This window comes from Callithrix jacchus, chromosome 7 (genome assembly GCF_049354715.1).
Source record: "Callithrix jacchus isolate 240 chromosome 7, calJac240_pri, whole genome shotgun sequence".
NCBI classification, from domain to species: domain Eukaryota; kingdom Metazoa; phylum Chordata; class Mammalia; order Primates; family Cebidae; genus Callithrix; species Callithrix jacchus.
The window spans coordinates 74,456,077-74,481,785 of record NC_133508.1 but is presented as its reverse complement, the minus strand read 5'-3'; the positions used below and the strand labels follow the sequence as shown (position 1 = coordinate 74,481,785).

Genomic DNA, 25,709 nt, shown 5'->3' with positions numbered 1-25,709 from the left:
AGGTGGGCACTGTGGTAGGTGTGGTATAGTAGGAATGACATGACATGCAGTTAGTTACGACTTGCAGTTAGTTACAGAAATATTTGCAGAGACAAATTGGTACAGAAGAAGGAGCGCCATCCTGATTCTTTCTTTTTTTAAATGTTTTATCTTTTTGAGACAAGGTCTCGCTTTATTGCCCAGGGTGGAGTGCGGTGATGCAATCACAGCTCACTGCAGCCTCAGCCTCCCAGGCTCAAGTAACCCTCCCACCTCAGCTGCTGGAGTAGCTGGTAATACACATGGGTATACCATTACGCCTAGCTAATTTTTTCAGTTTGTAGAGACAGTGTCTCACTATGTTGCCCACGAAGATCTCAAGCTCCTGGGCTTGAACAGTCCTCCTGCCTTGGCCTCCCAAAATGTTGAGATTATAAGTGTGAGCCACCACACCCGGCCCTCCAAGGTTCTGTACTCCCTTTGTCATTCTGGGCCTTTGAAGAGAGTCATTTAGAGTGAAATTAGTAAAACGAAGTTAGCTGGTGTTTGGTAATCTTTTTAGGCAAGATTACTAAAAGTTAAATAAATAAAGGTTGTGGGATTCTGCTAGATCTTTCAGAGTCATTGCATTGGGACTATAGATAAAATAACATTGTTTCTAGCGATATAAACTGTGAATTATGGTGAAGAAATAGCCTTTTGAACACTGTTGTTGTTTTCTTGCCAAAAGTAATTACCAAAGCACTTTTCAGTTTTTCATTTCATTAGTATATACAGGGCAAAGAATTATGCAGATAATGACTGGATAATGGCCATTTAAAGAAAGTAGGAATATTCAGAGTAGGCCTATACTATTGAAATTGTTCTCACAAAAGCAACAGATACCATAACAGACCGCAAGTCACCCCTTGGTGCTGTAGTCCTGATCTAGAAATGATATTTTTTATGTCTTAAAATGCCACTCCGCAGAGACTAAAACCAGCATAAATCAGCATAAAATGCTTTCTCCTGTAATCTCCCTAGTGATTTTCAGTCACTACTTCTTTCTCTTTGGTGCCAGGTTTTTTGTGGGAACATACAATGTAAATGGACAGTCCCCCAAAGAATGCCTCCGGCCCTGGCTGAGCGAAGGTATTGAGGCCCCAGATGTCTATTGTGTAGGGTGAGTGCTTCTCTTCTCGTCCTGTCTTCATCTTCAAGCACACAGAACTGTGGTTGAGGATGGGTCTTCACAGCAGGTGAAGGATTTGAAAAATGATCAGGTGCTTATAACAACTGCTTCCCTGTTTGATGTTCTTCCTCATGGCAAGCAAATGTCTGCCACTGTTAAAGTGAAGTGCTTGGTATTTAAGTGCTAATATTTAATTTTTAGTGTAATCTTCTGTTAAAATACTGAATTGCATCCTGAACTCAGTGCATCCTGAATTGAACTTCATTGCTTAGACATTCAATCCTTTTTTGGTTACAAAGCAAAAATGTCTTTTGCCAGAGAAGGGAGGTTACCTGAAGAAAGTTCCATCAGTTAGTCTTTTTTTTTTTTTAACCTTCTCATTACTATACTGGGCCTTACTGGTGGGGAGGGGCAGCAAACCTTGTATAGTATATTGAAAAGAACTAGAATTGGGCCAGGCGCGGTGGCTCATGCCTGTAATCCCAGCACTTTGGGAGGCCGAGGTGGGTGGATCACGAGGTCAAGAAATCGAGACCATCCTGGTCAACATGGTGAAACCCCGTCTCTACTAAAAACATAAAAAAATGAGCTGGGCATGGTGGCGTGTGCCTGTAATCCCAGCTACTCGGGAGGCCGAGGCAGGAGAATTGCCTGAACCCAGGAGGTGAAGGTTGCGGTGAGCCGAGATTGTGCCATTGCACTCCAGCCTGGGTAACAAGAGCAAAACTCCCATCTCAAAAAAAAAAAAGAATTTGAATTTAGAATTTATATAGACCTAGGTTTGAATACCAGTTTGCTACTTGGTGCTTGTGTGAACTAGGGACTGTAGATGTAAAATAGTGACGTTTCGAACTACTTCTTAGGCTGGTCATGAAAAGGAATGGGGTTTTGTTTGCAAAAGCACCTGGAAAGTTCCTTGGCATTTAGTTCCTTGGCTCTAAGTGTTTATTTTTTCCTCCTGAGAGTCCTGAAATTTAGCTAGAAATATGCACCTAAAGCAATCCGAGAATGTGTCATTTGCACATTACTTTTCTTTACTATCTAACTGGCTGCTTCTCCAAATAGGTTCCAGGAACTTGATCTGAGTAAGGAAGCATTTTTCTTTCATGATACCCCAAAGGAGGAAGAGTGGTTTAAAGCTGTGTCAGAGGGTCTTCATCCAGATGCCAAATATGCAAAGGTAAGAGAGGAATCAGGAACCTTTTCATTTTATGTTGCCACGCAGGGAAATTCCAAGATCATTTTTCACCTTTTCCATGACCTTTATCTTTTTTTTTTTTTTTTTTTTTTTGAGATGGAGTCTTGCTCTGTTGCCAGGCTGGAGTGCAGTAGTGGGACCTCGGCTCATTGCAACCTCTGCCTCCTGGGTTCAAGTGATTCCCCAGCCTTAGCCTCCCGAGTAGCTGGGATTACATGTGCACACCACCATGCATTGCTAACTTTTTGTATTTTAGTAGAGATGGGGTTTCACCACATTGGCCAGGATGGCCTCGATCCCCTGACCTCCTAATCCACCCGCCTCAGCCTCCCAAAATGCTGGGATTACAGGTGTGAACCACCGTGCCTAGCCCATGACCTTTATCTTAAGCCAATCTTAATTATCCCAAAATTTTCATTTCCAGATCTTCCAGAAGGGGTGCCTCTGGGTGGGAAAGATGCAGGGCGTTGGCACTCGTAGGTTAGCACGTAGCATGCTTGGTGAGTTGAACAGATGATTACCTGTGTTCTAGTGTGGAGAAGGAGAGATGTTAATACTCTCAGCCAGCTTCCAGACCACTTTTTCTTTGGGGTATTTATTCCTGTTTGCAAGTTCTATTTAATGCCATGTCTCTCATTTCCAGGTGAAGCTCATCCGACTGGTTGGGATTATGCTGCTGTTATATGTCAAACGGGAGCATGCAGCATATATTTCAGAAGTGGAAGCTGAGACTGTGGGGACAGGAATCATGGGGAGGATGGTGAGTCCTTGATTGATATGTTTGGCACATTGAGGATCTTAACTCCTGAGGTATTGACTGCTTCTGATGACACAGTGACTACACGTGTCCCAGTTTGAAGGTGCCAGTATTCCAAGATGAATCACATCCTCAAGCAGGGCTCAGTTGAGCAAACTATTTAGAAACTGCATTTTAGTGAACTGCCTGCTTATTCAACCAACTAGCCCCTATCCTTGTATTCGCCAACACTAGAGCCTCCAATTGATCCTCCCATTTCACCCATGAAGCAGAAACTATGGTGGGTCATCCAGGAAAACAAAGAATGCTGATAGTAGGTTTGCAGTTTTCTCTTCTTGAGGCCATTAAAGTTCTGTTTTTAGGGTCTTCTGTAAGAGCTTAGCTTTGTGTGGCGAAGGGCACATATGGTTTGCCTGTGATTTAGTGTAAAGAACACTGGATTGAGGGAGCTAAATTTTGGGGCTGGCGCGGTGGCTCACAACTGTAATCCCAGCACTTTGGGAGGCTGAGGTGGGTGGATCACTTGGGGCCAGGAGTTCAAGAGAGCTAGGTTTTGGACTCAGCTTTGCCGCTGACTGGCTAGGCATTCTGCCTTCTTGTTTTTTTTTTTTTTTTAAATCTGTAAAATATAGATAATAAGCTCACAGGATTATTGTAAAGATTAAGACAAAACATTTTGAAAGTTTGTAGGTTTAAATGACGACACAGTTAAGTTTGAATTGGATTTCTTTGGGGATCCTTTCCACAGGGCAACAAGGGAGGTGTGGCGATCAGGTTCCAGTTCCACAACACTAGCATCTGCGTTGTAAATTCTCACTTGGCAGCCCACACTGAAGAGAATGCGAGGAGGAACCAGGACTATAAGGACATTTGTTCTCGAATGCAGTTTTATCAGCTTGACCCAAGCCTTCCACCTCTTACCATCAGCAAGCACGAGTGAGTCTGGGCTTCCACCCCCTTACCATTTACTATGAATGCATAGAGTTATGGACTCTGTCTTTTGATGGGGAGATGCCTGGTGGTAGTTTCCCATTGCTGCAATGGTGGCAAGTGCCACCTCTTGGTTATACATGGATTATATCTCTTGAAAATTTTTACTTTCCTAACTTACCATCTGGCAGATCTCTAGAGCCTTTCTCTTTTTTTATTTTTAAATTTTTATTTGCATGTCATCCTTGCTCAGGGGCCATGCTAATCGTCTCTGTATCATTTCAATTTTAGTATATGTGCTGCTGAAGCAAGCACACTCCAGAGTCTTTCTCAAGCATTATGTGTCTTTGGGAAGGTATAAAGTTTATTTATTTACTTTTTTTTTTTGAGACGGAGTCTCGCTCTGTCACTAGGCTGGAGTGCAGTGGTGCTATCTTGCCTCATTGTAACCTCTACCTCCTGGGTTCAAGTGATTCTCCTGCATTAGCCTCCCGAGTAGCTGGGACTACAGGTGCGTGCCACCATGCTGGGCTAGTTTTTGTATTTTTAGTAGAGACGAGGTTTCACCATGTTGGCCAGGCTGGTTTCGAACTCCTGACCTCAGGTGATCCATCTGCCTCGTCCTCCCAAAGTGCTAGGATTACAGGCATGAGCCACTGCATCTGACCAAGATTTATTTTATTTTTTCAATATTTAATTTATCAATATGTATGAGAGTCCTTGGATGCTGTAGTATAGCAGCTAGAAGTAGTTAAGAAGAGAGTGAGGCTGGGTGTAGTGGTTCATGCGTGTTATCCCAGGACTTTAGGAGGCTGAGGAGGGGGATTGCTAGAGCCCAGGAGTTCAAGAATAGCCCGGGCAACATAGTGTCTCTGCAAAAAATTTAAAAAATTAGCTGGTATGTTGCTGCATGTCTGTACTCAGGAAGCTGAGGCAGGAAGATAACAAAAAGGGAAGGGGAAGAGAAAGGCAAGGAGAGGAGAAAGGAAAAACGAAAGGAAGGGAAGGAGAAAGGAGAGGGAAAAGTTTATTTTGAGCAGGGAATATGACAAAACGTCAGATCACAGCTATATTGTAGTCTGAGTTCTGCTTAAGATTTATCTTTTTTATTTTTTTTAAGATTTATTTTAATTTTGGTCTGTCTACATCACACATTATGAAGAAAACCAAAGAATGAGCATATCAAACCCAGTTTTTAGAAGTATGTTTTAGGATTTTATATGTCTGCTTTTTTTTTTTTTTGAGATGGAGTTTTGCTCTTGTTGCCCAGGCTGGAGTGCAATGGCACGATCTTGGCTCACTGCATCCTCCGCCTCCCAGGTCCAAGCGATTCTCCTGCCTTAGCCTCCAGAGTAGCTGGAGCTACAGGTACACACCATCACACCTGGCTAATTTTTGTATTTTTAGTAGAGACAGGATTTCACCACATTAGCCAGGCTGGTCTTGCACTTCTGACCTCAGGAGATCCACCTGCCTTGGCTTCCCAAAGTTCTGGGATTACAGGTGTGAGCCACCATGCCTGGCTCTTTTTTTGTTTTTCTTTTTCTTTTTTTTTTTTGAGACGGAGTTTTGCTCTTGTTACCCAGGCTGGAGTGCAATGGCGCGATCTCAGCTCACCGCAATCTCCGTCTCCTGGGTTCAAGCAATTCTCCTGCCTTAGACTCCCGAGTAGCTGGTACTACAGGTACACACCACCATGCCCAGCTAATTTTTGTATTTTTAGTAGAGATGGGGTTTCACCATGTTGACCAGAATGGTCTCGATCTCTTGACCTTGTGATCCACCCGTCTTGGCCTCCCAAAGTGCTGGATTATAGGCGTGAGCCACCGTGCCCGGCCTCTTTTTTTCTTTTTAATTCAACTTTACAAAGCTATAGTTGCAGCTGCTGAGAGCATCTTGTGCTAATTTTTGTTTCTTCTCCTTATTTTATCTCATTTATTTCTAAAACTTCCTATTTGTCTAAAGTCAAAGCCTTAGAATTTTAGACTTTAGGGTAACAGTCGAAGTGTATCCCACTTCTTTTATAAAGAGGTAGAAGCCACTGGGGCCATGACGTCTGCCAAGGAGTAAACAGAGTTATGCTTCTTGTCCTGCCTGCTGAAGTGGAACTGTCTGGAGCTTTTTAGTGTTCTGGAAGCTGACAGGCTGGTTTTTCTTCTCCAGGGAACCTAGCAGGGAGTGTCTTGCAGCCAAGCTCTTCTATTCTGGTGAACCTGCAGCATCCTAGTTTGTGAGGTCGCAGCTTGTGTGTCAGTTTGTCTGCTTTTAGTTTGTGGATGCATTAATTTTGCTGTGTGTGTACTGCTGTGCAGATTCTCTAATGACATGGTTGTTGGCTTCAGATACAACAGTATTAGACTTAATGAATTTTACATTGTCATCAGGGAGCCTTCAGTTAGCTTTTTCCCAAAGCAGCAGGAGGAATAAAACACCTTCTACACTCTACCCAATGGCACAAAAAGAGCCAACCGATGATATGGTAGAGATTAAATCCAGGCTCCACTATAAAGTTTGAACTTTGTTTTCCTTTTTTTTTTAAAAGATGGGGTTTCACTATCTTGGCCAGGTCGGTCTTGAACTCCTGACCCTGTGTTCCACCTGCCTTGGCCTCCCAAAGTGCTGGGATTACAGGTGTCAGCCTCATACCCGGCCTTGAACTTTGTTTCAGAGGAACTCTGCTTTAGAAACAAAGGCTGAAAGTGTGTTTTGTGGACTGCAGTATACACAGAGGCAGAGGTGGCATTGTGGCATCATCTGGTTTAGGGTCCCTGGGTGATTGGCATGACTCTCAATTCTTGATCTTTTTTCCTTCTTCCCAAGAATGGGGTAAATTACTATTTTTTAGATCTTATCAGACTATCTTTCCAACCTACAGAAATAAAATAGTTAAGGAGAACACAAGGCTATTTATAAGGAGCTTAGACCAAGATACAATTATCACAAGCAAGCATCACATTAGAGTATTAAATGGGATGGCAAGAGAAAAAAAATTCCTGAACAGTTGAGCCATTTACCCACTCACCTCCCAAGAGGCTGAACCTCAGGGGCCTTTCATTAGAAGCACCCTGGGTAGGTTGGATTAAAGTTCCTCCTAAACCCTGTTACCTTTGTGCTCTGCCCTCACAGTGTGATCTTGTGGCTGGGGGACCTCAACTACAGGATAGAAAACATGGATGTGGAAAAAGTGAAAAAGCTCATCGAAGAGAAGGACTTTCAAACCCTGTATGAATATGATCAGGTACAGATGGCCAAATGTGCCCTCTTCCAGCAGCTGTCCTCCACTGTGAGGGCACGGAAAAGCCTGGCTTCCAAACACAGCGTCTACTTCCTTGGTTTGAGAGGTTTCTCTGAGTTCCTGATGTTGTCCAGTTATTTCTTCATTTCATCTGCATTCCCTTTTCCATAATTGTCTCCCCATTGGTTCTTTCCTGAAGCACATTTTCTCCTTTGGAAGCAAGAGTGTGTTCTCTCTCTCACTTTCTCATTCATTCATTCAAGAGGTCTGAAGTTGGGGCTAAAAGAGTACCAACTTTCTATAAAGAAAGGACTTGGTATATTTAAGATGATGTAATAATTGTTTTTAGTATGAGCCTTCTTCCCCTCTGTGCTTCTCCTTACCAGACTTCTCCATTGTGAGCGACAGCTCTTCCTACATGGCTTTCCTCACTTCCTACAGGAATCAGTAACCTGCTGTTCTCCATCACTGCTTGACAGAGCATTTCCCTTGCAGAGCACTCGCTGTTTCACAGTACAAGAGAATCTGTTCCTCTGTGACTTTGTTCTGGCTACTCCTCTCAGTAGATTTCAGACTTGTTTAGGTGGTCAGGTTGTTTAGAATGTTAAACTTTCTTCTTTTTTTGTTCTATATCCTCCCTTTTAAAACTTTTGTATTGTCGTTAATCTAAATATTTCTATTATATTTTTTTCTCCAGTGCAGGTTAACTAAAGAGAAGGAATCTCAACTTATTTATGTCTATTTTTTTTATCTCCTCTGTGTTCTGGTCTGAGGCATTCTAACTTCCCTTGTAGTTTAATACCCATCTCTACTTGCCTTCTTTTCTGGTCTTTCCTGAGCAATAGTACCCATTTTGTGTGTTATCTGCCTACTACATTGTTTTAAGGTCTGTACATTCATACCTACATTTTAACTATTTTCTGTTGCTTTTGAATAGGAATTTGGCAAGTGGTGTCTACTAAATAGCTGACCATATGCAATGTTAGAGGTGACAGTTCTTCACTACTCCATGCAGTGCCACGCTTGGTGCTTCAGGGAGAGGGAAGAGTACCTGTGTTTTGTTTTGTTTTTTGAGACAGAGTCTCCCTCTATTGCTCAGGCTGGAGTGCAGTGGTGCAATCTCGGCTTACTGCAACCCTCCGCCTTCTTGGTTCAAGCGATTTTCCTGCCTCAGCTTCCTGAATAGTGGGGACTACAGGTGTGCGCAACCATGCCAGACCAGGCTAGTTTTTTTTGTATTTTTACTAGAGATGGGGTTCTCCATATTGGCCAGGCTTGTCTCAAACTCCTGACCTCATGATCCACCCACCTCGGCCTCCCAACATGCTGGGATTACAGGCATGAGCCACCGTGCCCGGCCAGCACCTGTAGTTTTTATGTTGCTGAGAGTGTGATCTGGAAGGCACTCCTAAAATTCATAGGAAGGATGCTATCTGTTATAGTGTGTCAGGCACTCTTTAGGTTGACAGCGAATCTTTCTAACAACCCTATGAGGTAGATTCTATTATAAATCCAAAATTTGCAGCTGCAGCAACCAAGGCACAGAGCTTTCCCCAGTTCACATAACTAATTTGACAGCGCAGTTCTATCTTTCTGTATATTTGGAGCATCTGTGCTACATAGATGAAGTGTTTGATACCTGGAAGAGAAAAACTATTAGTTTGTTAAGTGTAAGTGATACCTAATCCTCTTAAAGATATCTCAGTAAGTTGATAATCAGGCCCTTTGGGTGTAGCTATGCTGTTACGAAGGAGCCTTAGCCAGGCATGATGGCTTGCACATGCAATCCCATCACTTTGGGAGGCCAAGGCAGGAGGATCACTTGAGGCCAAAAGTTTGAGACAAGCCTAGGCAGCCTAGTGAGACCCTGTCTCTAAAAAGTTTTTAAATATAGCTGTGTGGTGGTGCACACCTGCTGTCCCAGCTACTTGGAACGCTGAGGTGGGAGGATTACTTGAGCCCAGGAGATGGTGGCTGTAGTGAGCTGTGGTCACACCATGGCACTCCAGCCTGGGTGACAGAGTAAGACCCTGTCTTTAAAAAATAAAAAACATTAAAAACAACTAAAAAATAAAAACTGTATACAGAAAAGAAATGGTCAGCTTGTTCACTTTCCTAGGAGTTAGCTAACTTAAGATATTATAGAAGCTGGGCATGGTGGCTCACGCCTGTAATCCCTGCACTTTGGGAGGCCAAGGCAGGCAGATTACTTGAGATCAGGAGTTTGAGACCAGCTTGGCCAACATGATGAAACCCCGTCCCTACTAAAAATACAAAAAAGTTAGTTGGGCATGGTGGCACGTACCTGTAATCCCAGCTACTCAGGAGGCTAAGGCAGGAGAATTGCTTGAACCCGGGAGGCGGAGGTTGCAGTGAGCTGAGATTGCACCACTGTACTCCAGCCTGGGCAACGAGAGCAAAACTCTGTCTCAAAAAAAAAAAAAAAAAAAAAAAAGATCTTATAGAATAATTTTTTTGGGGGGCTTTTTCCTTTCAGTTTGAATTCTAGACTGATATTCTTTTCTCCACTAATTCAAAGTTTGACCTTTTTATTGTGAGATTTGTTTTTTCTCCCATCATTTTATATAGCTGAAAATTCAGGTGGACAAAAAGACTGTCTTTGAAGGCTTCACAGAGGGTGAGCTCACATTCCAGCCTACTTATAAATATGATACGGGCTCTGACGACTGGGATACCAGGTAGGTTAGAGGTTTCTTCAAATGATTGAGCAAATGGAAACCCAGAAATTCTGGGAAGCACTTGCCCTTTTGGACCTAAGGAAGAATATATGCTTCCTGTGACTTTTCCACATGTTTTGCACTCTGGTCAGACATTTTGTCTCAGTATTTGCTCGTGAAGCAGCCTGCTTTCCCATGTATTTACTTTGTGACTGCCTTTGCCTTTGTTCCATAATAATTTTTAATACTGGTTTACTTTTCAGCTGTGCCTAGGATGAGATGATTCCAACTAACTTAGCTGGTACTTGGTCATTACATAGTAGTTAATATTTTTGTTTGTTTGTTTTGAGACAGTCTTGCTCTACTGCCTAGGCTGGAGTGCAGTGGCTGGATCTTGGCTCACTGCAACCTCTGCCTCCCGAGTTCAAGCAATTCTCCTGCTTCATCCTCCTGAGTAGCTGGGATTACAGGTGTGTGCCACCATGCCCAGCTAATTTTTGTATTTTTGTAGAGACAGGGTTTCGCCATGTTGGCCAAGCTGGTCTTGAACGCCTGGCCTCAAGTGATCCGTCCACCTCAGCCTCCCAAAGTCAGTAGTTAATATTTTTTATTACTGCTTACCATGTGCCATGTACTTTTGATGCACGTTATTTTCTTATTTAATCCTTAAGACCCTGTTGAAGTAGGTATGATTTACCTCATTTTATGAGATTGGAAACTGAAGCATAGAAAAATTAAAGAGACCCCAGGTAGACAAGGGATACAGGGAGTATTTTAACCCAGGCAGTGGGAAATTCAGAGGCTGTCTCTTTACTAGCGTCTTTTTTTTTTTTTTAGGCGGAGTCTCACTTTGTTGCCAGGCTAGAGTACAATGGCGTAATCTTGGCTCACTGCAACCTCTGCCTCCTGGGTTCAAGTGATTCTCCTGCCTCAGCCTCCTGAATAACTGGGACTACAGGTGCATACCACCACATGCAGCTAATTTTTGTATTTTTAATAGAGATGGGGTTTCACCATGTTGGCCAGGATGGTCTCAATCTCTTGACCTCCTGATCCACCTGCCTTGGCCTCCCAAAGTGCTGGGATTACAGGCGTGAGTGGCTGCACCTGGCCTTAATCAGCGTCTTTTAAAGACCATAGAGTGGCCGGGTGTGGTGGCTCACACCTGTAATCCCAGCACTTTGGGAGGCTGAGGCAGGCAGATCATTAGGTCAGGAGATCGAGATCATCCTGGCCATGGTGAAACCCCATCTCTACTAAAACACAAAAAATTAGCCAGGCATGGTGGCATGTACCTGTAGTCCTAGCTACTCAGGAGGCTAAGGCAGGGGAATCGCTTGAACCTGGGAGATGGAGGTTGCAGTGAGCCAAGATTGTGCCACTGTACTCCAGCCTGGCTAAAGAGCAAGACTCCGTCTCAAAAAAAAAGACCATAGAGTGCTTACTGTTAGATTGCTTTTTTAATTCTCCCCTAATTCTCATAGGAGGGTAAAGAGCAGAGAATTAGTCTGAACTCTGTTTTGACTTTGAGCTTTCATAGTTGCTTTGGATGACACCCACAGGATGTATGTTATCCCTTTGGTGGGCCCAAATTGCTCTTGCTTCCTCAGATGACTTAGCCATGGACACGAAACACTACTAAATTTACTGATTGATCACTCTGCCCGAGCCAGGGCACTTGCCAGGCAGTGGGCACTGCTGTTTCTCTGAATACTTCCAGGGTGGACTTTGCATTTCAGTGAGAAGTGCCGTGCTCCTGCCTGGTGTGACCGGATCCTCTGGAAAGGGAAGAACATCACTCAGCTGAGCTACCAGAGCCACATGGCCCTGAAGACCAGTGACCATAAGCCTGTCCACTCACTGTTTGACATCGGGGTAGGTGGGCAGCTGGTGCCCGTTGTAATCATTCTGGAGGGAACTGGCTTTCACAACTAAGACCATTTCTTGTCTTTCTGGTTTCTTCCTCTCCTTCTGAGTGGGAGGAAGCCCCTTTTAGAACGATTTAAAACAATTATTAACAACTTGGTTAATAATTGTTTTAGTATGTCTCTGTATTTTTTCTCATAAACGGAAGTTCCCTTTTCTATTTTTGAACTATCTTTTTGCAGACCTTTCTCTATGCATTTATAAATGGGTGTGTCAGTATTCTGTATACAACGTCGAGGATATTTCTCCTTTTTTGTAAAAGAGATCATATTATACATATTGCTCTGAGGATATCTTTTTTTCCCGACTGAATATGTCTTAGGAGATCTTTTTGTGACAGTGAAGGTAGAGCTTCCTTCTCATTATTTGTAAAGGTTCCAAAGTATTCCATGTTGTGGATGTATGTATTGATAAAGTTATTTCCAAAGTTTTGCTATTACACACAGTGCTGTTGTGACCACCCTTCACATGTATCTTTGTGTATCAGTATATTTCTATAGAATGAAATTATTAGAGATGAAATTAGTGGTTCAAAGAAAAAATGTGTTTAAAATTTGTGAAATCTTGCTAAATTATCCTCACAACAGTTTTACCACTTTACACTTCTACCAACCATATATGAGTTTATTTTCCCATACCCTTGCCAATATTGGGTTTTATCAGTCTTTTACATTTTTGTCAACCCAATAAGCAAAGGAAAAAAAAAGATACTTTATTTTTTTTCTTTTAAGTCAAAGGATTTTGTACAAGTTCAAAAAAGATACTTTATTATGTTAGATTACGTTTCCCTGATTACCTGTGAGTCAGCATCTTTTTCTTCCTTTCCTTTCCTTTTTTTTTTTAATTTTTATTTTAAGACAGGGTCTTGTTCTGTCACCCAGGCTGGAGTGCAGTGGTGCTGTGGCACAATCACAAAGCACCGCAGCCTCCATCTGCTGGGCTTAAGCAGTCCTCCCACATTAGCCTCCTGAGTAGCTAGGCCTACAGGTATGTATCACCTTACCTGGCTTTTTTTCTTCTTTAGAGACAGTATCTTGCTATCTTGCCCAGACTGGTCTCAGGCGACTCCTGGGCTCAGGTAATCCTTCTGCCTTGGCCACCCCAAGTGCTGGGATTACAGGATGAGCCATCACACCTGGCCTTTTCATTTCTTTATTATCTATTTACAGTGGCTCTTTATTATCTTTTTTTTTTTTTTAAGACAGTGTCTCACTCTGTCGCCCAGGCTGGAGTACAGTGGCATGATCTTGGCTCACTGCAATCTCTGCCTCCCAGGTTCAAGCAATTCTCCTGCCTTAGCCTCCTGAGTAGCTGGCATTACAGGCTCATGCCACCATGCCCGGCTAATTTTTGTATTTTTAGTAGAGATGAGGTTTCACCATGTTGGTCAAGCTGGTCTGGAACTTCTGATCTCGTGATCCGCCCACCTCAGCCTCCCAAAGTGCTGGGATTACAGGCATGAGCCACCGTGCCCGGCCCAGCTTTTTATTATATATTATAGTGACTCACGCCTGTAATCCCAGCACTTTGGGAGGCTGAGGTGGTTGGATTGCTTGAGCTCAGGAGTTCAAGACCAGCCTGGGCAACATGGCAAAACCCCTTATTGCTACAAAAAAATTAAAAACTTAGCTGGGCGTGGTGGCTTGCATCTGTGGTCCCAGCTACTTTGGGGGCTGAGGTAGAAGTCACTTGAACTCAGGAGGTGGAGGTTGCAGTGAGCTGAGATCACTTCATTGCACTCCAGCTTGGGTGACAGCAAGACCTTGTCTCGAAAGAAAAAAAAAAAGCTTGAGAAACACTGCTTTAAATCAAAGCCCTAGAAGAGGTTCTCACTTCTGGCCTGTTGGTGGCAGCAAGCAATTTTCTGCCCTGGGCAGAAAATAACTGCCAACCGTGCTTTCACTTCCATGTCTTTTTTTCTGCTAATCAGGAAGCACAGTACCACAGGCTTTGCCTCTGGGAGATACTTCTAAGTCAGTTGTTAATGGAGTTAATTAGTTAATTAAATCTATTTAGATTGTTTTCTATTTGCTGTCAACCCTTATTTCCCAATGCTGTGAATGCTTTCTATACTGAGAAAGAGGAAATGAGCAGAAGCCAGGGCACTCAGTCTCTGATGTTTCCCTTCCAGGTGAGGGTAATAAATGATGAGCTTTACCGGAAGACTCTAGAGGAAATTGTTCGCTCCCTGGATAAGATGGAAAATGCCAACATTCCTTCTGTGTCCCTGTCCAAGCGAGAGGTAGGGAGGACATGTTAAGAATATTAGCATTCTAGAGAGACAGAACTAGAAAAAAAAAAAAAGAATGTTAGCACTGAGGCCGGGCATGGTGCCTCACACCTGTAATCCCAGCACTTTGGGAGGCCTAGGCAGGCGGATCATCTGAGGTCAGGGGTTCGAGACCAGCCTGACCAACATGGAGAAACCCCATCTCTACTAAAAATACAAAATTAGCTGGGGGTGGTGGTGCATGCCTGTAATCCAAGCTACTTGAGAGGCAGGAGAATCATGTGAACCTGGGAGGTAGAGGTTGCAGTAAGCCAAGATCGTGCCATTGCACTCCAGCTTGGGCAACAAGAATATTAGTATCAGACTCTTCTATTCTTAGAACTTAAATCTCCCTCTTCTGTTGGGGCTCAGAGTTCCAGGAGGTACCTATACCACTATTGGACTGTAGTCTTTCTTGATAGACTGCTTCTAGATAAAGTGAGGCTGATGGTGTTAGCTGAGAAGAGAGAGGTTATTGGCTTAGGTCATCATGTCCCGCTCTTCTAAACCAGAAGATGATTCAAAATGTGTTTTTATTTTAGAATAACTGTTGTGTATTCTTGCAGTAGATTTTTCTTCTTACTGATGCTTTGCTTTGGGGTTAAATTGAGTTTGGATACCCATGAGCTGATGGGAAGGAAGACAGTATAGAAAAGGAATGGGTAATATATGAAGTTCAATAAGGTTTGAAGGTTTTTCATGGAAGAGCCAAATGGAAGATCATTCAAACTTGACAGTTACGCAGAGTCAAATGGGGGTTTAAGGTGAAGGCATTTTTTGTTTGTTTGTTTTAGATAGAGTCTTACTCTGTCACTCAGGCTGGAATGCAATGGCGCAATCTCAGCTCATTGCAACCTCTTCCTCCTAGGTTCATGCAATTCTCATGCTTTCGCCTCCCAGTAGCTGGGATTACAGGCATGTGCCACCATGCCTGGCTAATTTTTGTATTTTTAGTAGAGATGGGGTTTCGCCATATTGGCCAGGCTGGTCTCAAACTCCTGAGCTCAAGTGATCTGCCCACTTTGGCCTCCCAAAGTGCTAGGATTATAGGCCTGAGCCACTGCACCAGCTGCTGATGGCATTTTTAATGCCCTAGGTGTCCAGCTACTTGGAAGGATGGGCTTAATCATCATGTTTAGTAGTGAAATTTGTTAAGGGTATTTTGTAAATGGTTTTTGGATATAGACGATATAAACTTTCATTTCTTCAGGAAATATAGAAACAAATGGAATTTTTAGATTTGGGGTTAAACACAGATGACTAGTCTTTAGTGGGAACTGTGGCCTCCCAAGTAAATACGTAACGCAGAAACATTTAAAAGAGATGGTCCTTCATTTTCTTTCCATGGTAAGGATTGTCCAGTTGGGGTGGCTAGGCAGGTTGCCAAGGAAAGGGCACTGCTTTTCACTGGCCCTGGGTTTCTTCCCAGTTCTGTTTTCAGAATGTCAAGTACATGCAATTGCAAGTAGAATCCTTTACAATTCATAATGGACAAGTACCCTGTCATTTTGAATTCATCAACAAGCCTGATGAAGAGTCTTACTGCAAGCAGTGGCTAAATGCCAACCCCAGCAGAGGCTTCCTCCTGCCAGGTAAGGCCTCTGTCCCAGCTTCCTGGTATCTGGTTTGGGGAATGCCTTACTCTATATTTGCTAATTTTCCTAAAATAAGCTTTTTGCTTGAGTGTTTTATTCTCTGCTTGAGGCTTTTTAAAAGCTCTATAGAGGAAACCATTCATAAATAAAATGTAAAATAGGAGCACGAGTTCAGTTTCAAAAGCATTCTGTCATTGATATGTTCCATAATTTCACAGAAAGAGAAAACCTAAGATTGCTGTAGAGCAGGTGCTGCCGTTACTTTTGTCCTCAATAAAGTTTCTCAAGTAATAAAAAAAAAAAAAGCAGGTGCTGCTGTTAAAGGAACCACTTTATGATCTTGCTATAATCAACTCCCAATTATCTGCTCTTGATAATGGGGAAGTAATCCAGAAATTATATCTGGCCCGGGGATGTATCATTCAGATTTTTCCCAGCTTTTCCTTCACACTCTGCATGATACTGTGTGACAGAACAATGAAGGGTGTTCTGTGGACAATTCGCAGGTTGATAATTGTGTTACATTTCTCCTGAATCAGGTCTCTTCATCTTACCTGGCTCAGGGAAGGCTCTTTGATCCATGCCTTCTTATTCTCTTAGTATTTCTAGCTTCAGCTGTGCTCCTTAGTGCTTCAGTTTTATAGCATTTGTCTATTCACATGTTTTTGTCTGTTTTCATATTCCCAGTTGGACTATAAACTCTTTGTTCTTGTTTCTCCTGCATGTCAAGCACATTTAGATACTTGTGGGTTGGCGGATACCTTTTCTTTCCTTTTCCTCACCCTTTATGCCTTACCCTCTTCCCTCCTATCTTCTTTTCTTCTTTCCTCTTAGCCTCCCCCTAGCCAACATTATTTTTAAAATTTCTCTGCAGATTCTGACATTGAGATTGAATTGGAGCTCTTCGTAAATAAGACCACAGCTACAAAGCTCAACTCTGGTGAAGACAAAATTGAGGACATTCTGGTTTTGCACTTGGACAGGGGAAAGGATTACTTTTTGCCTGTGTCTGGGAACTACCTGCCCAGCTGTTTCGGGTCTCCCATTCATACACTGTGTTACATGAGAGAGCCAATCTTAGACCTGCCACTTGAAACTATTAGTAAGCTGGTGAGTAATATGCTGCAAGGAAATACCTAGAACTTTGTAGCAGCCAAGCCAGTCAAACAGGATATTCCTATGCCTACCTTCCTAAGGACTTAGAAATTCTTCAGCCTTCTAGAGCTTGCTTAGTGTATCAGCTATATAAAGCTGTGCTACAAACTATCTGAAATTTTAGTAGTTTTTAACACCAAGTTATTGCTTCTCATGATTCTGTGAATTTCAAGTGTAGGTCTTCTGCTGGTCTCACCTAGCCCCATTTGTGTGGTTATAATCAGATGGCAGCTGTGATGGCCAGAGGGCTCCAGATGGCCTCTCTCTCATGTCTTGGAGTTGTCTTTTCTCTGGATTTCATTCACCACATGGGCTCATCATTCAGAAGGCTAGCTCAGGCTTCTGTAGCTAGTGGCAAGAACATGAGATAACTGTAAGGCTTTTTGTAGCATAGGCTCCAAAATGCATACAAGGCCACTTCTGCCATGTTTTATTGGTAGAGCAAGTTGTGAAGCCAAACTAGATTCTATGAGTGGAGCAATAAAGACTCTATTTCTTTTTCCTTTTTTTTTTTTTTTTGTGAGACGGAGTATCTCTCTTTTGTCCAGGCTGGAGTCTAGTGATTCGATCTCCGCTCACTGCAACCTCCACCTCCTCCTGGGTTCAAGTGATTCTCCTGCCTCTGCCTCCCCAGTAGCTGGGACTACAAGCATGCACACCACCATGCCTGGCTAATTTTTGTATTTTTCATAGAGATGGAGTTTCACCATGTTGTCTAGGCTAGTCTGAAACTCCTGACCTCAAGTGATCTGCCTGCCTCGGCCTCCCAAAGTGCTGGGATTTTTTTTTTTTTTTGGGTCGGAGTCTCATTCTTTTACCCAGGCTGGAGTGCAGTGGTATGTCTTGGCTTACTGCAACCTCTGTCTCCCAGGTTCAAGCGATTCTCCTGCTTCGGCCTCCTGAGTAGGTGGGATTACAGATGCCCGCCACCATACCTAGCTAATTTTTGTATTTTCTGTAGAGATGGGGTTTTGCAGTGTTGGCCAGGCTGGCCTGGAACTCCTGACCTCAGGTGATCCCTCTACCCTGGCCTCCCCAAGTGTTGGGATTATAGGCATGAGCCACTGCGCCTGGCCTAACTCCACTTTTTGATAGGAAAGAAAAGCTGCAAAATGCTGTGGCCATGTTTTTCAGTATTTCACTTATAGTATGTTTCTTTGTCTGGGCTGTTATAACAGAATCCCATAGACTGGGTGATTTATCAACAATAGAAATTTATTTCTCATAGTTCTGAGGACTAGGAAGTCCAAGATCAAGGCACAGCCAGATTTGCTGTCTGGTGAGGGCTTACTTCCTGGTTCATAGAGGGCCATCTTCTCACTGTGTTCTTACATGGCAGAAGAGATGAGGGAGGTCTCTGAGGTATCTTGTTTAGGGGCACTAATCCCATTCATGAGGGCAGAGCCCTTATCACCTAACCATCTCCCAAAGGCCCCACCTCCTAGTACCATCACACTGGGGATTAGGTTTCAATGTATGTATTTGAAGGGGACATAAACATTCAGTCTGTAGCAGAACATTAGAGAAACTCAGCCATGGGTTGGACACAGTGACTCACAGCTGTAATTCCAGCACTTTGAGAGGCCAAGGCAGGAGAATTGTTTTAGGCCAGGACTTTGAGACCAGCCTGCGCAACATAGTGAGGCTCCGTCTCTACAAAAAATTAAGAAATCAGCTGGGTATGGGGGTGTGCACCTGTAGTCCTAGCTACTTGGGAGGCAGAGGTAGGAGGGAGCCGGGGAGTTCAAGACTGCACTACCAGGCCAGGCGTGGTGGCTCACACCTGTAATCCAAGCACTTTGGAGGCCAACATGGGTGGATCACCTGAAGTCAGGAGTTCAAGACCAGCCTGACCAACATGGTGAAACCCCGTCTTAAATGAAAAAAAAAAAAACAAGAAAGAAAGAAAAGACTGCAGTACCTGAGCAATAGTGTAAGACCTTGTCTCTAAAAAAAAGAGAAACTCAGCCATGGATTCTACAATAATGAAAGTTCCATAGTCAATGATATTATTCTTTTGTTTTTTTTAAAATCATCATTGGTAGGTTACCATCCTAACTAAATTTGCTGCGATCTAAAAGCTTCCTATGAAGACAATTCTAATGCAAGGGAACTAATTTGGAGCAGATCTATGGTAATATGCATGCTTTTTTTTTTTTTCAATGCATTTTTAAATGTAGGGAGTCTTGAACTCCCTCTTCTTTGTCATGTAGATGAAAACAGGGGCCCAATCAAGGAGAGTGATTTGTCACAGGTCATATGGTGAGTTAACAGTGGACCTGGAGGCTGGGTACAGTGGCTCCCATCTGTAATCCCAGCACTTTGGGAGTCTGAGGTGGGTATGTCACTTGAGTCCAGGAGTTCAAGACCAGCCTTGGCAACAGAGTGAGACCCCATCTCAAAGTAAAAAAAAAAATTTAATTAAAAATCAAAATAATGGACCTGGGCCTTGAACTCAGATTTTTGGATTCCCAGGGCTGTGCTGTTTCCTTACCAGATGACACCTTCTTTCTAGTTCTAATAGTGAAATGCTATAGGAATGATTTTTTTTCCTAAAAATATGGTGCATAGTTCACCTGATTCATTGAAACTGCTTGTCATAACCCTCTCTTGATTCTCAAAAATTATCTTTTGTTCCTTGATCGTACCACCTGATTTCATTTCTGTCTGAGGACTGTGTTGGTTAGGGGCATTGAAATATTTTCCGTTTTCCATGGGTTTGCCATCCCCATGTTGTGCGTTTTCCTGGAGCCAGCCTGGCAGAAGTTCTGTCATGATCTTGATTGCTTTCCAGACTCTGATGCCAATACAGACTGAAGGTAATGGGAGCCAGTTGGAGAGACCCTTGGAAATCCCCAAAGAGCTCTGGATGATGGTTGATTACCTGTACCGAAATGCTGTCCAGCAGGTTGGTTGTGTTTAGGCATTTAGACCTGATTGGGGCCAGGCTGCCTTGAGAAAGACCATCAGCCCCAATAACTTTTTGCATAGGAACCTGTGGAGGACTGTTCTTCCCCGACAAAGGGGAAGGAGGATAGGGAGTATGCCATGTTTCACAATGCTGGGAGACTGCTTTTTTTTTTTTTTTTTTTTGAGACAGAGTCAGGCTAGAGTGCAATGGCGTGATCTCCGCTCACTGCAACCTCCACCTCCTGGGTTCAAGTGGTTCTTCCGCCTCAGTCTCCCGAGTAGCTGGGATTACAGGCACCCACCTTCATGCCCAGCTAATTTTTGTATTTTTGTAGAGAAGGAGTTTCACCGTATTGGCCAGGCTGGTCTTGGAACTCCTGACCTCAGATGATCCACCTGCCTCGGCCTCCCAAAGTGCTGGGATGACAGGTGTGAGCCATGGTCCCCAGCCAGAGACCCTGCTATTACATGCAGTACATGATCACCCCCAAGGGAAGCAGTGTTGCGTAGGAAGGCCATCCCAGCACTGCACAGCATGTTCCTTCCCATGGCCTCTGGGGTCCCTCAGCCAGAAAACTGCCTGGAGGCCTCTCAGAATGTTACCGCTCTCCTTCAGGAACTCTCACCAGCTTCTGGGAATGAGTGGGGCTAACCTGTTGATAAACCAAGGAGAGGCAGGGGACCAGATGCAACCCCTGGGCCTCAAATTTGGAAGCCTGATTTCTAGAGTGACTAGGGCAGGCTTCACTAGTCAGATTGGTCAGTTTCACTGATCTGTTTATATAGGTTTCGGGGAGACCTATACAAACTATAAGATCACTTTACCACTTCAGAGCGACATACTTTTTTTTTTTTTTTAGTATACATTTTTTTTTGAGACAGGGTCTCACTCTGTTACCCAGGCTGGAGTGCAGTGGCACGATCTTGGCTCACTGCAACCTCTGCCTCCTGGGTTCAAGCAGTTCTCCTTCCTCAGCCTCCCAAGTAGCTGGGATTATAGGCACTCACCACCACGCCTGGCTAATTTTGCGTTTTGAGACAAGGTTTTACCATGCTGATCAGGCTGGTCTCGAACTCCTGTGACCTCAAGTGATCCACCTGCCTTGGACTCCCAGAGTGCTAGGATTACACGTGTGAGCCACACGCCTGGCCTTAGTACACATTCTTATGATATTCCATTTTCACTTTTTTCCCCCTCACATTTATTGAGAATTGCAGTATACCAAGCACTATTCTAAGTGTTTTACAGCATTGCCTCTAGTTTTCACAGTAGTTCTCAGATGAGGAAAAACAGATGTCTGGAAAGGTGAATAACTTGGCTAAGGTCCCAAAGCTGATAAATGGGCAGAGGTGGGATTTGAATACAGTGAATCTGAGTAGAGAAGTCATATTCTTCAGTGCTGTACATATTCTGCAGAGTTCCTTTCAAATGTAATTTTTGAGCAATATATATAACAGTGTTACTATTAATATACTTATATGGTTAAGTCATTTTATAAAACAATGAACATAAAGTGTCCTGAGACAAATGGAAATAGCTTTGCTGCTGTAAACTTATTTGCTCAAAGCATTGAAGTACCTTGTTAGCTTTCTCTTATGCTCTTATGCATGTTATATTTTCTTCATCCCCTCCCCCCCACCCCAGGTAATCCCTCTATACCACTGCAGGAAACATAGCTGCTTTTATGTTTTCTCCAGTGTTGGATCTTCTTGTGGTATGGGTGGTATGCCCTACCCATAGTTCTATAGCAGATGCCTGAAGACCTACTGTAGAAACATGCCTGGGAAGGCCCGCAAGATGAATTAGCCACATCAGCTTAAATCAGATAATCTGTCAGGGACTTACCACACTGCTTCTTTTTGCCTTCTGCTAGTGATATTACTAGGTCAGGAAATCATTGGTGATTTTCTGAGAAAACAATTGTTTTGTGACTGTCTTCCCTTTTGCAGGAAGATCTGTTTCAGCAACCGGGCCTGAGGTCAGAATTTGAACATATCAGGGACTACTTGGATACTGGAATGATTGATAACCTCTGTATCCTTCAGACATTCAGCTGTGTGTGTGTGTGTGTGTGTGTGTGTGTGTGTGTGAGAGAGAGAGAGAGAGAATATGAATGAGAGGGGTGAGAAAAAGGAAAGTATTTTCAGGCTCAGAATCTGATATTGTATCCTCAGTTACCATGTTTTATTTAAAGTTTGCATAGAGAAGACTTTACAACTTTTTTTTCTTTTGAGACAGGGTCCATCTCTGTCACCCAGGCTGGAGTACAGTAGTGTGATCTCAAATCACTGCAGCGATCCTCCCACCTCAGCCTCCTGAGTAACTGGGACCACAGTTGCATACCACCATACCTGTCTAATTTTTGAACTTTTCATAGAGGCAGGGTTTTGCCATGTTTCCCAGGCTAAGAATTTACAACTTTAAGTAACCAGTATAGCAGGAACTCAGGAGGCTTGGCTCACCTGACAGTGTGGCCCCTTCGAGAAGTTAGGCTGGCATTCTAGCTCTGAGCAGAGCCTGACTGGGCAGGCAGCACTTCTGGCATGTGCTTGCTCTTGGGCCTTTTCCTAACCATGGGCAGCAGCACCATCGATTCCTTAATGATAGGTCAAAAGCTGCCAGCAATCATTCTGTAGCTGAAGCCCTGCTGCTTTTCTTGGAGAGCCTTCCAGAGCCTGTCATCTGTTACAGCGCCTACCATAACTGCTTGGAGTGTTCTGGCAACTACACAGCAAGCAAGCAGGTGAGGGGACGCACTGAGCATCAGCATACACATGTGGTTAGCCGCAGACCCCATGGGGCCTAAGGGAACAGAGTGGACGCAGTCCCTCAAGTGCAGTATCTCAGAAACTGAATACCTTATCTTTCCTTCTCAAACTCAAACCTGTTCTTTCTCTCATGTCTTTGTTTCTTTTAATGGCATCACCCTTAATTCCAGTGAGTCAACCCGAGACCTGAGTCATTTCTGACTCCACCCGCTCCGTGCCTCCAACGGGCCCAGTCTCGTTGATCTATGACCTGTCTTCTCTCTTATATTCTCATTGTACTTAGCTTGGCTCAGTGCGCTGCTTTCACGATCTCCTCCTGCTGATTTGTTTTACACACTGCCATCAGATTGTGTATTCTAAATTAGGCTATTATCATGTGTCTGTTGGTCAAAAAACTATACTTGGCTCTCCATTCCCAATTACTAATTTTCTTAAATATTGAAGACTTTCTATGATCTAGCTTGGTGGTTCACACATACAACAGGCCTTGGCAGAATCTAAAAAACTTGTCAATAATACAGATTCTAAAGCCTCACCCTAAATCCACCGAATCATAATCAATTTTGTTTTTTGTTTGTTTGTTTGAGATGGAGTCTCGCTGTGTCACCCAGGCTGGAGTGCATTGGTGGGATCTCAGCTCACTGCAACCTCTGCCTCCTGGATTCAAGTGATTGTCCTGTCTCAGACTCCCAAGTAGCAGGGATTACAGGTGTGCACCACCATGCCTGGCTATTTTTTGTATTTTTAGTAGAGATGGGGTTTCACCATGTTTGCCAAGCTGGTCTCAAACTCCTGACCTCAGGTGATCCACCCGCCTTGGCCTCCCGAAGTGCTGGGATTACAGGCTTGAACCACTGAGCCTAGCCTATAATCACTTTTGGAATCTATTTTGTTCAAGCTTCCAAAATGATTTTGATATGCAGATAGCTGGAGTTCTCCTTGATCAGGGCCTGATCAACCCTTCTAGTTATGCTCCTGCCAAAATTGACTTCTCATAAAGTGTTCTCTCTACTTATCTGTTTTTCTCCTCTTGCCCTTTTTTACATGTTCTTTGCTCTAAATAACCCCAGTTCTTACCTCTGTAAATCCAGTTTTGTCTTATATTCAAGACCCAACTAAAATGTCTTATTTCCTTAAGTCTTATAAGAACATGCAGTTAAAAGGTTGACTTCTAAATTCATGTCACATTTGACCTGTACCTCTCTTTCGGTACTTATGCCAAGTGGTAAGCAACCAGTTTTCTGTGCACAGTCTTACTCGCGCACTTGGATGGTGTATTCAGTTCTTGGACTGTAGTAGGCACTTGACAAATGATTCAGTGAACAAAAGACAAATTGCAATTCTCCCTCTTTCAGGTCATTTCTACTCTCCCCACATTCCACAACAATGTCTTCAAATACTTGATGGCGTTTTTGCAAGAACTGCTGAAAAATTCAGCAAAAAATCATTTGGATGAGAATATTCTAGGTAAGCAGCCAAAAATCTATGGAAAGCATTTCTGCAAACTGAGAGACTTGTAATGAGAAATGTGGTTGAGTAGGGTCCCAAGTCCCTTGCAGTAGAACTAAAATATTAAGCTCTGGGCCAAGATTTTTTTTTTTTTTTTTTTTGAGATGGCGTTTTGCTCTGGTTGCCCAGGCTAGAGTGCAATGGCGTGATATTGGCTCACCACAACCTCCACCACCCGGATTCAAGCAATTCTTCTGCCTCAGCCTCCCAAGTAACTGGGATAACAGGCATGTGCCACCACGCCCAGCTAATTTTGTATTCTTTAGTAGAGACAGAGTCTCTCCATGTTGGTCAGGCTGGTCTTGAATTCCCAACCTCAGGTGATCCACCCACCTTGGCCTCCCAGAGTGCTGGGATTAAAGCAGAAAATATTGCATTTGGACATTCCTCCCCACTCCTAACAACACAAGAATAAGTATAGTCATGGACTGGGCATGATGGCTCACATCTGTAATCTTAGCACTTTGGGAGGCCGAGGCGGGCAGATCACCTGAGGTCAGGAGTTTGAGACCAGCCTAGCTAACATGGTGAAACATACAAAAATGAGCTGGGTGTGGTGGGCACCTGTAATCCCAGCTACTAGGGAGGCTGAATCAGGAGAATCACTTGAACTCAAGTGATGCAATGGAGGCTGCAGTGAGCCGAGACTGCACCACTGCATTCCAGCCTGAGTGACATAGTGAGACTTTGTCTCACAAAAAAAGTATAATCCTGTACCGTATAACATCTTGGTCAACAACGGACCATATATACGATGGAGGGTCCATAAGATTATAATACTGTGGGGGGTGTGTGTGTTTGAGACAGTCTTGCTCTGTCACCCAGGCTGGAGTGCAGTGGTGTGAACTCAGCTCACTGCAGTCTCTGCCTCCTGGGTTCAAGTGATTCGTGTGCCTTAGCCTCCCAGGAAGCTGGGATTATAGGTGCTTGCCACCACGTCTGGCTATATTTTTCTTTTTTGGAGACAGAGTTTCGCCCTGTCGCCCAGGCTGGAGTGCAGTGGCATGATCTTGCCTCACTTCAACCTCTGCCTCTGGGGTTCAAGCGATTCTTCTGTCTCAGCTTCCCGAGTAGCTGGGATTACAGGCATGTGCCACTATGCCCAACTGATTTTTGTATTTTTAGTAGAGATGGGGTTTCACCATATTAACCAGGCTGGTCTTGAACTCCTGACCCTGTGATCCGCCCACTTTGGCCTCCCAGAGTGCTGGGATTACAGGTGTAAGCCACCATGCCCAGCCTTTTTTTCTTTTTTAAGGGCGGTGACCAATGCCCACCCTCCCCACTGCTGGGTGGGAGAGTGCTGGAAGCCAGATGGCCACTCAAGCCCATGCAGCCACCCCTGGGCCTTAGCTATCCTTAACATGCTTATGAACCACTGTCTGAGCCTGGGGACTAGCCCTCAGCGAGGATAAGAGGGAGGTGAGGCAGTGTGCGAGTGGGAGGGGAGGAGGCAGGAACCAGAGAGGCAGGACACCAAGCAGGGCTGCCTCCTCCACCACCCTGTAATCTCGGCCATCTCCGACAGAGCACCATTACCCTTGGAAAGCCCACTGGCGGGGAGAGGCTAATTTTGTATTTTTATTAGTTTCACCATGTTGGCCTATCTGGTCTCAAACTCCTGGCTT

The 25,709-nt window shown here is 43.8% G+C and overlaps 1 protein-coding gene and 1 non-coding gene across 31 annotated transcripts in view; one reads left to right on the top strand and one right to left on the bottom strand.

Moving 5' to 3' along the window:
- INPP5B (inositol polyphosphate-5-phosphatase B) overlaps nucleotides 1-25,709 on the top strand; it is a 72,000-nt gene that overhangs the window by 44,449 nt on the left and 1,842 nt on the right. For 18 of the 30 annotated variants that reach the window (XM_035250864.3, XM_078331274.1, XM_078331265.1 and 15 more), the window contains 14 exons: nucleotides 1,040-1,141; nucleotides 2,216-2,330; nucleotides 2,992-3,108; nucleotides 3,854-4,041; nucleotides 7,162-7,273; nucleotides 9,860-9,969; nucleotides 11,688-11,823; nucleotides 14,006-14,116; nucleotides 15,573-15,735; nucleotides 16,613-16,848; nucleotides 19,688-19,801; nucleotides 21,754-21,838; nucleotides 22,420-22,547; nucleotides 23,928-24,039. In XM_035250864.3, the coding sequence (XP_035106755.1) occupies nucleotides 1,040-1,141; nucleotides 2,216-2,330; nucleotides 2,992-3,108; nucleotides 3,854-4,041; nucleotides 7,162-7,273; nucleotides 9,860-9,969; nucleotides 11,688-11,823; nucleotides 14,006-14,116; nucleotides 15,573-15,735; nucleotides 16,613-16,848; nucleotides 19,688-19,801; nucleotides 21,754-21,838; nucleotides 22,420-22,547; nucleotides 23,928-24,039 (1,829 nt within the window). Of the gene's footprint in view, nucleotides 1-1,039; nucleotides 1,142-2,215; nucleotides 2,331-2,991; nucleotides 3,109-3,853; nucleotides 4,042-7,161; nucleotides 7,274-9,859; nucleotides 9,970-11,687; nucleotides 11,824-14,005; nucleotides 14,117-15,572; nucleotides 15,736-16,612; nucleotides 16,849-19,687; nucleotides 19,802-21,753; nucleotides 21,839-22,385; nucleotides 22,548-23,927; nucleotides 24,040-25,709 lie in introns of those variants that run through there. The other 12 variants (XM_078331271.1, XM_078331268.1, XM_078331263.1 and 9 more) reach the window with 5 other exon arrangements.
- On the bottom strand, nucleotides 4,248-4,350 carry LOC118143372 (U6 spliceosomal RNA). The gene has a single exon (XR_004727599.1). It is a non-coding gene; the product is annotated as a U6 spliceosomal RNA (small nuclear RNA).